This window comes from Cherax quadricarinatus, chromosome 1 (assembly GCF_038502225.1).
Source record: "Cherax quadricarinatus isolate ZL_2023a chromosome 1, ASM3850222v1, whole genome shotgun sequence".
Classification (NCBI taxonomy): domain Eukaryota; kingdom Metazoa; phylum Arthropoda; class Malacostraca; order Decapoda; family Parastacidae; genus Cherax; species Cherax quadricarinatus.
The window spans coordinates 80,723,005-80,735,570 of NC_091292.1; the positions used below are offsets into that span (position 1 = coordinate 80,723,005).

The following is a 12,566-nucleotide window of genomic DNA, read 5'->3' on the forward strand; positions in this document are numbered from 1 at the left end:
ATGTTAGGAAGTATTTCTTCAGTCAGAGTCGTCAGGAAGTGGAATAGCCTAACAAGTGATGTAGTGGAGGCAGGAACCATACATATCTGGAGTTTACCTGGAGAGAGTTCCAGGGGTCAGTGCCCCCGCGGCCCGGTCTGTGACCAGGCCACATGGTGGATCAGAGCCTGCTCAACCAGGCTGTTACTGCTGGCTGCACGCAATCCAACGTATGAGCCACAGCCCGGCTGGTCCGGTACCGACTTTAGGTGCTTGTCCAGTGCCTGCTTGAAGACAGCCAGGGGTCTATTTGTAATCCCCTTTATGTATGCTGGGAGGCAGTTGAACAGTCTCGGGCCCCTGACACTTATTGTATTGTCTCTTAACGTGCTAGTGACACCCCTGCTTTTCATTGGGGGGATGTTGCATCGTCTGCCGAGTCTTTTGCTTTCGTTGTGAGTGATTTTTGTGTGCAAATTCGGTATATAGCTTTAAGACGAGATATGACAAAGCTCTGGAAGCAGAGAGGACCTAGTAGCGTTCAGTGAAGAGGCGGGGCCAGGAGCTGTCTCGACCCCTGCAACCACAATTGAGTGAGTACAATTAGGTGAGGTGAGCGCGCACACACACACGAACGAACAAGACTTTATACACTGTGTATATCAAGCCCATACTGGAGTACACAGCACAAGTTTGGAACCCATACCTGGTCAAACATGTCAAGAAATTAGAGACAGTGCAAAGGTTTGCAACAAGGCTGGTTCCAGAGCTAAGGGGAATGTCCTACGAAGAAAGGTTAAGGGAAATCGGTCTGACGACACTGAATTACAGGAGGGTCAGGGGAGACATAATAACAACATACAAAATACTGCTTGGAATAGACAAGGTGGACAGACAGGATGTTCCAGAGATGGGACACAGAAACAAGGGGTCACAATTGGAAGCTGAAGACTCGGATGAGTCAAAGGGATGTTAGGAAGTATTTCTTCAGTCAGAGTTGTTAGGAAGTGGAATAGTCTGGCAAGCGATGTAGTGGAGGCAGGAACCATACATAGTTTTAAGACGAGGTATGATAAAGCTCATGGAGTAGGGAGAGGGAGGACCCAGTAGCAGTCAGTGAAGAGGTGGGGCCAGGAGCCGAGTCTCGACCCCTGCAACCACAATTAGGTGAGTACATGCACGCACAAACACATACATATGGTGAGAAGCGTGAGTTTTAAATGTTGTAGCACAGAGGAGGCTGGAGACTGCAGATGTTTCTGAGGGCAATGTGAACTGTGAATGTTACGCAGATAAGTTGTAGGTTGAAAGTTAAGACACATGTGCAACATCTGGATATCTTTATTGTAGACGTTTCGCCATCCAGTGGCTTTATCAATACAGATTCTAGGACATAATAGGAAGACAGTAGAACTATATACAAATGATGAGGTAATCAGTCCCTCGGCCTTGGAGTTAGTGTTCACAGCATCGTGGTGGAGGAGAATCTGGAGCAAAGGCAAGAAGACTGGCGGTTATATAGGCGTCAGTGGATAAGGACGGGCAGCAGACGAGGGCATAGTCACTGGTAGGCGGGATTCCCCAGTGGAAGTAGGTCCTTCCCAAAAAGATGGGTTAGTTGCAGCAGCCGTGAAGAAGGTCTTGTAGATGTCCTCTGAACCAAGATTCCATGATGTTGCAGTGTCTGACAAGTTGTGCAAGAAAGGTATTTTATACCTTTCTTGCACAAGTTGTAGGTTGGTAGTCAGGTGGTGTGGGGTTACGAAAAGTATTATTCAGAGGGCTGAGGAATGTTTGTTGATGTGGTTTGGACATTTAAAAGGGTGTATACATCTGATAAGGAGGGAAGGAGGGGGTTGGGGTCATCTTAGGGTAGGTTGGATGGGAGGGACGGGGGGGTGTTAGAGGTTTTGTGTGCGGGGGGGAGGGGGCTTGGACATTTAATAGTCTTGTGCGAATGTGTTAGATAGGAGTAAGTGGAAGTTGTGGTTTTTACAATTTGACATGCTATTATATTAGTGCAAGCAAAGTAACGTGTATGAACTGATTCATGGAAAACAGTTAGTCAGATTTGAGTCTTGGAAGTGAGAAGTACAGTACCTTCACTCTGGAAGGTGGTGGGGATGGTTGTTTGGTGGGTTATCTGAACTGTGATGTCAGCACACTTTCTGGCAAGATATTAAATGAATGATCATGAAAGTTTTTTTTAACTCTCAGATCCTGGCCATAGGCCAGGCTATACTGGTGCTTACCTGGTCAACCAAGCTGTTGCTGCTGGTGGCTTGCTAACCCACATTCATCACAGCCTGGTTGATCTGGCACCTGGTGAAGTTAATTGTCCAGTTTCATCTTGAAGACTTCCACCCTTGTCTCAGTAGTGTTTCTTATCTTGTGCTAAGATATTGAATAATACAGTACATTATATACTGTACTATATTAGATTGCAAGTGGGACCAAGGCTGTAATCCTGTGATGGGGTCTACCAGGTCGTTTTTCAGTTGATTTAACTTCATTACTGGTCTTAGGGATTGAATATTAAATTGTAGTCATTGTTGGGGATTATGGTATAGAATATAAAATGTAAGAAAAGAGAGTACTGTTAAGAAGTACAGTATGTACAGCTGCCACCACAACCTTGTACACATGGAAAGATGAACAGGTACCCAAAGAGTACATAAATGGAAGAAATACAAGAAAATAAATTACAGGAGGTAATTTTGATGCATCTTGTGTTTTGACATCCTTTTTTCTCTTAGCCATGTTCTACTTGAATATTGAAAACAGTGTCCTGGTGGTTAGGCATTGAGTTTCTTCCTGTGTTAGCTCCCACTGGTGAATCTTTCACAATGCTTATTAAGATTCCTTGAGAGTTGATATACTAGACCCTCTTCCCATAGGTTTCTGGATCTGTTTATAAATTTTAAACGGCATAATGCTGTTAAATCCTGCAGAATTTCAAAGCTTGGAATGAGATTAATTTCAAAATACTGTATATAGCTATTTAAAATTGCCATTTTATTTCTTCATATGTAAAATTCAAGAGTTACTGTATTACAGTGGTGATGGATTGCATTCTAGTGGATGTCTGTGTGTATCTTCTGGTAATATGGTGCTTATTTGCTGTGACTATAGTGTCATACTGAACTACTGAATATTTGCTTAATCTTTATTTTCTGACAGAATCAGCAATGTTGTGGGTAGTATCACGGTAAATGGCCGTGAACGTAATCTGCGAAAATTCCGCAAGATGTCTTGCTACATCATGCAAGACGACCACCTCCATCCTCATCTCACTGTTAGTGAGTCGATGAGTATTTCTGCCAACCTAAAGTTAGGTGATAGAATGAAAAGACAAGAAAAGGAGGAAGTGGTAAGATTTAAGCAGACTCATATTAATGCAGTATTTTTTAATTTGTATCTAAATTTCATTGTTTGCTAGAATAATTCCAGCACATAAAGGGGTAATAATTTTAATGAACTCCCTCTTTCAAATTTTGTCTAGGTTATTTCATTATTCAAATGTATTATTTGGTTGGTTATGTGCAGCTTCCAAATTACAATCTTAAAATTTAAACAAAATCCTGTAGACTATCTGGAACAGTAATATACTTTCAAAATAATCTAATTTTTTCATTGGAAAGCACTAAACTTGAAAAGTTCCTATAATGCTTAGGGGATGGGAGATAATCAAGTTTGATTCCAGGAAGAGAAGAGTAGCTCAAATTCTTTGGCTTGAGTAGTTTACCAGGATCAAAGAACCTCAGCTTTTGAAGGGCTGGTGAAGTTTACTCGTTACCATTTTCATTATCCTGGTTCTTAGATAAACATTCCAAACATTGGTCACTCCTGTAGACATTCAGTGTGCTCCAACAGGAATTTCCTTGGAGATATGACAAAGAGTTTATAATTCCTGCAGACAGTGCTCTTAATTTACTATTAAATTAAAAATTAAAAAAAAATGCATTATGTAGTACATAAATATAATAGATTGCACAGAATTAGACTAGGAGTAAAATTTCTTGATACTAAGAAATATAGATGTGGAGTTCTCTAAGTCTAACACCATTAAAAATGATTATAATAACCATAATTTTTAAAGGAGTGGACTGGTAAGCCAGTGAAAGGCCTCAGTCAATGACCAAAAGCTCCAGTGGCAGGTCGTCATGTGACTGAGACCTGCATCAGGAAACAATTGTCCTGTTTCTTGACAAACCTTACCTAACCTAGCTTGTCTAACATAATGCATAAAACAAAAATAAATAACTATATTTAAAGATTATTCGGTAAAATTAAAGGATAATTAGTAAATTAGAGAAGAATGAATGATGGTTATTGAAATTAAAATAACTTTGTTTTAGAGGAGATAAATGGTGTAATGTGATTTGATTCATTATATGCACATGCACAACTTTCTTTTTTGTTTGTACTCTACAATTCTTTGCCTGAGCTGTTCCACCATTTTGGGCCTTTTATTTCATTGACAAGGACTAGAGCTAGGACTAATGCTAAAAGTAAAAATGCCAAATATACTGGACATTGTATACAAAGATACATACTATATTGACACAAATTTTAGTGTAAATTGAGCATTTAGTGGAAGGTATTAAACACATACACTGGACCCCCGGATTTCGTTCGGTATGGAAGTCATACAATTCGGATTTTGACCCCTTATTTTTGGCAAAATTTTACCCTGGGTTTCATACATCCGCTCGGAAATCATCTGTACCAGACGCATCCACCTGGGAAACTCATACGTTTGTGACTCGCTCTTGGGCACATTGAATTTCTTATTTTACGTTAATATAGACATTTTCGTTAATCCATCTATGATATTTTCTTCAAAATTACATAAGAAATGTGTTACATAGCATATAAACATGCAATGTTTTTACACTATGGAGGGGTGGGAGTCGGTGGAGGGAAAACATTTCGTTTTCTCTAGTGCAGCATTAGAGAAAACTTGTACGAGTCTGTGTTGGCCCAGTCACCGCCCATAATACATAACGCTTTTGTTTACAATTCTCAGCGTGAATTATTCATTACTTCTCCCTTGGTTTGTGATGGCATCTAAAGGTAGTTAAAAGCAATTAAACTCGGTGAACATGGTATGTCGGTGGTAATAATATGGCTCTGGGCCACAGTGTAGGTAGCCAGTAGGTGTAGCCCAGGTGGGCTACACCTACTGGCTACTTACACTGACTTCCTACAAATAAATACTACTCACCTTTCACCCTACATTAAGACTACAAATATTTTAAGGTAAATAATGAATGTACTGTGTATGCATTTTACTTTTTATTGTGTTGTTTAATGCCTAGTTTTATTACTAAGTTAATTTATTTTTGGTTAATATTTTTGGGTGTCTGGAATGGCTTAATTGGATTTACATTATTTTTTATGGGAAATATTACTTTGGTTTTCGTCCATTTCGGATTTCGACCGACCTTCTGGAATGGATTAAGGATGAAAACTGGGTGTCCACTGTAGTGCTTTATTATTTTAAAATTAAAGTTTGACGTTTCGTCATATTATATATGTATATTTATGTTAACTTCGTTATTTAGGTTTTCAGCATGTCAGTCCCTGACTTTTTTTTTTTTTTTTTTTTTTTTTTTTTTTTACAGATTAATGAAATCTTGGAAACACTAAGCTTAACAGAATGCAAAGACACAAGAGCGAGTAATCTGTCTGGTGGGCAGCGCAAGAGGCTGTCTATTGCATTGGAGCTTGTGAATAATCCTCCAGTGATGTTCTTTGATGAACCAACTAGGTAAAAACTATTTCTTATAGACTTAATTTTTAAGTGTTTAAATTGTAGGACTAGTGACTACAAAATGAATGACCTAGCAACTTGAAGACTTGAAAGCACATAAAATGAGGTTTAATTGAGACTTTTGCCACTTTGACACAAGAAAGGAGGCAGCTCTTGACAAATTAGTGACAGCAGCATGGAAGAATTTAAGATGAACAGTGTCATGCATGATCATTAAAGAATGTGTAGTGATTGAAAGTAAATGGTCTTAGTACAGCCTCAACTCACTTAATGATGGAGTTCTGTTCCTAAGGCCTCGCTGGTAAATGAATTCGTCGCTAAGTGATGAGCATACTATAATGGTAGTAGGTTTGTGTCAACTATTTTTGATATTGTTTCAATGTCACCTTTGCACCATTTATAACATTTCTGGTATATTTTTAAATGTTTGTACAGTAGTGTACTGTATATTGTAGTAAGCAGGATAGAGAAAATCACCTCTAGCATACATTTAGGCATGCATACTGGTCAGAGCCTGTCGTAAGTCCAAGGCATCGGTAAACGAGTATGTCGCTAAGTGAGGAGAGGCTGTTTACCTGGAGTTTACCTGGAGAGAGTTCCGGGGGTCAACGCCCCCGCGGCCCGGTCTGTGACCAGGCCTCCTGGTGGATCAGAGCCTGATCAACCAGGCTGTTACTGCTGGCTGCATGCAAACCAACATACGAGCCACAGCCCGGCTGGTCAGGAACCGACTTTAGGTGCTTGTCCAGTGCCAGCTTGAAGACTGCCAGGGGTCTGTTGGTAATCTCCCTTATGTATGCTGGGAGGCAGTTGAACAGTCTCGGGCCCCTGACACTTATTGTATGGTCTCTTAACGTGCTAGTGACACCCCTGCTTTTCATTGGGGGGATGTTACATTGTCTGCCAAGTCTTTTGCTTTCGTAGTGAGTGATTTTCGTGTGCAAGTTCGGTACTAGTCCCTCTAGGATTTTCCAGGTGTATATAATCATGTATCTCTCTTGCCTGCATTTCAGGGAATACAGGTTCAGGAACCTCAAGCACTCCCAGTAATTTAGGTGTTTTATCTCCGTTATGCGTGCAGTGAAGGTTCTCTGTACATTTTCTAGCCCAGCAATTTCACCTGCCATGAAAGGTGCTGTTAGAGTGCAGTAATATTCCAGCCTAGATAAAACAAGTGACCTGAAGAGTGCCATCATGGGCTTGGCATCCCTAGTTTTCAAGGTTCTCATTATCCATCCTGTCATTTTTCTAGGAGATGCGATTGATACAATGTTATGGTCCTTGAAGGCGAGATCCTCCGACATGATCACTCCCAGGTCTTTGACGTTGGTGTTTCGCGATATTTTGTGGCCAGAATTTTTGTACTCTGATGAAGATTTAATTTCCTCGTGTTTACCATATCTGAGTAATTGAAATTTCTCATCGTTGAACTTCATATTGTTTTCTGCAGCCCACTGAAAGATTTGGTTGATGTCCGCCTGGAGCCTTGCAGTGTCTGCAATGAAAGACACTGTCATGCAGATTCGGGTGTCATCTGCAAAGGAAGACACGGTGCTGTGGCTGACATCCTTGTCTGTGTCAGATATGAGGATGAGGAACAAGATGGGAGCGAGTACTGTGCCTTGTGGAACAGAGCTTTTCACCATAGCTGCCTCGGACTTTACTCTGTTGACTACTACTGTGTTCTGTTAGTGAGGAAATTATAGATCCATCGACCGACTTTTCCTGTTATTCCTTTAGCACGCATTTTGTGCGCTATTACGTCATGGTCACACTTGTCGAAGGCTTTTGCAAAGTCTGTATATATTACATCTGCATTCTTTTTGTCTTCTAGTGCATCTAGGACCTTGTCGTAGTGATCGAATAGTTGAGACAGACAGGAGCGACCTGTTCTAAACCCATGGGTGGTGATCTTGCTTCTTAGGACCCTTCCAAAGATTTTTATGATATGGGATGTTAGTGCTATCGGTCTGTAGTTCTTTGCTATTTCTTTACTGCCCCTTTTGTGGAGTGGGGCTGTCTGTTGTTTTTAGTAACTGTGGGATGACCCCCGTGTCCATGCTCCCTCTCCATAGGATGGAAAAGGCTCGTGATAGGGGCTTCTTGCAGTTCTTGATGAACACGGAGTTCCACGAGTCTGGCCCTGGGGCCGAGTACATGGGCATGTCATTTGTCGCCTGTCCGAAGTCATTTGGCATCAGGATAACATCAGATAGGCTTGTGTTAACCAAATTCTGTGGCGCTCTCATGAAAAATTCATTTTGATCTTCGACTCTGTCTGGTTAGCGGCTTGCTAAAAACTGAGTCATACTGGGACTTGAGTAGCTCACTCATTTCCTTGCTGTCATCTGTGTAGGACCCATCTGTATGTACAACTCTTTAAAATTTCAAGAGAAGTCATTGTAACTTGGGCAACTGGGTGGTAGTTGTAATGCAGTATGTACATTATTATTATTATTATTATTATTATTATTCTTATTATTATTATTATTATTATTATTATTTTATTTCTATACAGTGGTCTGGACAGTAGTAGCAGTTTCCAGTGCATCAACTTGCTCAAGACTTTAGCACAAGGAGGCCGCACTATCATATGCACCATCCATCAGCCTTCTGCTAAGCTGTTTGAAAAATTTGACTACCTCTACGCACTAGCAGAGGGACAGTGCATCTACCGTGGAGCTATCCATGGGCTCATTCCATTTCTGTCAGCAATGGGCTTAGAGTGCCCCTCTTACCACAATCCTGCTGATTTCTGTAAGTTAAATCTGGGATGCTAATGTTTAAATTTTTAATTATGAAATTTATCTTTACTAGGTATTGCATGGTATTTAATGTACAGTCATATGTAGCTTATGGATACTGGATATAAATTACTTTTACTGTAAATACTGTAACAAGATGGCAAGTAATGGGTCCTTAATCATTCAATACTAATCAGACTTAAAAATATGGCAGTTGTTTACAGTATAATAACAATTTTGGAAGAAAGATCAAAGCCAGATGCTGTAAGTTTGGATTGATCATGGGCTTGGTTCTGAAGTTAGTCCAGCCAACTTAACCTACCCTGAAAATCCATTGGAAAATTTTAAGGAAGGAATCAAAATAAAACATTCAAGAAATTGAAGACCAGGTGCTCACCAGTGCCCATTGTCCTTCATAACAAGGGATACATAACCTAGTCTGAGCCTAGCCAGTACACCCCATGGTTCCATCTGAAAACAAATATTACACTTCTCCCAGGTAGCCTTACCCAGTGTCTTGACACACTGTAGCACTTTGTTATTATTGTTACAACATTAAATTTTTGGTTACTTATAAGTCGTACCTCCTGAGCAACTCTCGTTTTGCCCAGAGACAGTGGGTAGCTCCTCCCAGCCTGGATGCACAACAAAAATAGAGGGAGCCAAGCACTCTACTGCTTTTATAATACCCACAAACAACAAAACATCACTATGCACACCTTAATACATTTGAGGAAATTTTCCATCAGGTAACTTGAGATGCTCACTCTGGCAGACACTGTTGACACAGTTAACCCAAGACTGTCTCTCACAAGTGACCCTTAGAGAACACTTCCTTCTGAGAATTAATCCAACTTGCAGGAAACTCTTATCTGCATGCACAAATTAGAACTAACTCACTTGGTTATGGAGACTATTCTAGCTAAAAATCTCCTGATTCTACCCAAGCAATCTAGACTTCTATGGCCTCTGACTTCAAAATCCCATGTACACAAGGACTGATTTTCGTATTGTGCTTTCACCCTCATCACCCAAAGCTCAAATTCTCTACGTTTCCACGGGTGCCATTGGCCAACAAAGGGAGAAATGCTGAGTATTGTCTTACTAAGGGGGACTGGGAAGAGATGAATATGGACCTCTCCAGTGAAATCCAGGTGGTATTTTTGAAGACAGTGTGCTTGCTGGGTTGCTCTCCCCATGGAGCTCTTTACTTCAAGCTGTCTAGTCCAAGAAGACAGTACTAGTGTCTGCAAGCCTCAGTCTTGACTTGGTTGTGTGAGGTGTTAGCTATCATAATTTACCTAATTTTTTTTTTTTCTCTCAACAAGTCGGCCGTCTCCCACCGAGGCAGGGTGACCCAAAAAGAAAGAAAATCCCCAAAAAGAAAATGCTTTCATCATTCAACACTTTCAGCTCACTCGCACATAATCACTGTTTTTGCAGAGGTGCTCAGAACACGACAGTTTAGAAGCATATACGTATAAAGATACACAGCATATCCCTCCAAACTGCTAATATCCCGAAACCCCTCCTTTAGAGTGCAGGCATTGTACTTCCCATTTCCAGGACTCGAGTCCGGCTATATGAAAATAACCGGTTTCCCTGAATCCCTTCACTAAATATTACCCTGCTCACACTCCAACAGATCGTCAGGTCCCAAATACCATTCGTCTCCATTCATTCCTATCGAACACGCTCGTGCACGCCTCCTGGAAGTCCAAGCCCCTCGCCCACAAAACCTCCCTTACCCCTTCCTTCCAACCTTTTCGAGGACGACCCCTACCCCGCATTCCTTCTACAGATTTAAATGCTCTCCATGTCATTTTGATTTGATTCATTCTCTCTAAATGACCAAACCACCTCAACAACCCCTCTTCAACCCTCTGACTAATACTTTTATTAACTCCACACCTCCTAATTTCCACACTCCGAATTTTCTGCATAATATTTACACCACACATTGCCCTTAGACAGGACATCTCCACTGCCTCCAACCGCCTCCTCGCTGCTGCATTCACAACCCAAGCTTCACACTCATATAAGAGTGTTGGTGCTACTATACTTTCATACATTCCCTTCTTTGCCTCCATAGATAACGTTTTTTGACTCCACATATACCTCTACGCACCACTCACCTTTTTTCCCTCGTCAATTCTATGATTAACCTCATCCTTCATAAATCCATCCGCCGACACGTCAACTCCCAAGTATCTGAAAACATTCACTTCTTCCATACTCCTCCTCCCCAATTTGATATCCAATTTTTCTTTATCTAAATCATTTGACACCCTCATCACCTTACTCTTTTCTGTGTTCACTTTCAACTTTCTACCTTTACACACACTCCCAAACTCGTCCACTAACCTTGGCAGTTTTTCTTTAGAATCTCCCATAAGCACAGTATGATAAGCAAAAAGTAACTGTGTCAATTCCCATTTTGTATTTGATTCCCCATAATTTAATCCCACCCCTCTCCCAAACACCCAAGCATTTACTTCTTTTACAACCCCATCTATAAATATATTAAACAACCATCGTGACATTACACATCTTTGTCTAAGACCTACTTTTACTGGGAAGTAGTCTCCCTCTCTTTGACACACCCTAACCTGAGCCTCACTATCCTCATAAAAACTCTTTACAGAATTTAGTAACTTACCACCTATTCCATATACTTGCAACATCTGCCACATTGATCCCCTATCCACTCTATCATATGCCTTTTCTAAATCCATAAATGCAATAAAAACTTCCCTACATTTATCTAAATACTGTTCACATATATGCTTCAATGTAAACACTTGATCTACACATCCCCTACCCACTCTGAAACCTCCTTGCTCATCTGCAATCCTACATTCTGTCTTACCTCTAATCCTTTTAATTATAACCCTACCGTACACTTTTCCTGGTATACTCAGTAAACTTATTCCTCTATAATTTTTACAATCTGTTTTGTCCCCCTTCCCTTTATATAAAGGGACTATACATGCTCTCTGCCAATCCCTAGGTACCTTCCCCTCTTTTGTACATTTATTAAACAAAAGTACCAACCACTCCAACACTATATCATCCCCTGCTTTTAACATTTCTGTCATGATCCCATCAGTTCCAGCTGCTTTACCCCCTTTCATTCTACGTAATGCCTCGCGTACCTCCCCCACACTTACATTCTGCTCTTCTTCACTCCTAAAAGATGGTATACCTCCCTGGCCAATGCATGAAATTACCGCCTCCCTTTCTTCCTCAGCATTTAAAAGTTCCTCAAAATATTCTCGCCATCTACCTAATACCTGCCTCTTCCCATCTACTAACTCCCCTACTCTGTTTTTAACTGACAAATCCATATGTTCCCTAGGCTTTCTTAACTTGTCTAACTCCAAATTTTTTTTCTTTTTTTCATTAAAATTTCTTGACAGTGCCTCTCCCACTCTATCATCTGCTCTCCTTTTGCACTCTCTCACCACTCTCTTCACCTTTCTTTTACTCTCCATATACTCTGCTCTTCTTATAACACTTCTGCTTTGTAAAAACCTCTCATAAGCTAACTTTTTCTCTTTTATTACACCCTTTACTTCATCATTCCACCAATCACTCCTCTTTCCTCCTGCCCCCACCCTCCTATAACCACAAACTTCTGCCCCACATTCTTCAACCCCTCCCCACTACTCATCTTTTCACTAGCCACCTTTCTGCCAATAGTCGCTTATATCTCACCCGAACTTCCTCCTCCCTTAGTTTATACACTTTCACTTCCCTCCTACTTGTTGTTGCCTTCCTCTTTTCCCCATCTACCTCTTACTCTAACTCTAGCTACAACTAAATAATGATCCGATATATCAGTTGCCCCTCTATAAACATGTACAACCTGGAGCCTACCCATCAACCTTTTATCCACCAATACATAATCTAACAAACTACTTTCATTACGTGCTACATCATACCTTGTATATTTATTTATCCTCTTTTTCTTAAAATATGTATTACTTATTACCAAATCTCTTTCTACACATAACTCAAAGGCTCCCCATTTACATTTACCCCTGGCACCCCAGATTTACCTACTA

General features: G+C 40.6%; 1 protein-coding gene and 1 long non-coding RNA gene across 5 annotated transcripts in view; one reads left to right on the forward strand and one right to left on the reverse strand.

The window, feature by feature from the left end:
- LOC138852455 (uncharacterized) overlaps window positions 1–12,566 on the reverse strand; it is a 385,253-nt gene that overhangs the window by 141,881 nt on the left and 230,806 nt on the right. The gene's annotated exons all lie outside the window — the stretch shown is intronic.
- The window catches only part of LOC128705244 (ATP-binding cassette sub-family G member 1-like), a 138,126-nt gene that overhangs the window by 118,888 nt on the left and 6,672 nt on the right, over window positions 1–12,566 (forward strand). For all 4 annotated transcript variants that reach the window (XM_070083125.1, XM_070083133.1, XM_070083113.1 and 1 more), the window contains exons 4-6: window positions 3,160–3,349; window positions 5,607–5,752; window positions 8,274–8,512. In XM_070083125.1, the coding sequence (XP_069939226.1) occupies window positions 3,160–3,349; window positions 5,607–5,752; window positions 8,274–8,512 (575 nt within the window). The remainder of the gene's footprint in view (window positions 1–3,159; window positions 3,350–5,606; window positions 5,753–8,273; window positions 8,513–12,566) is intronic.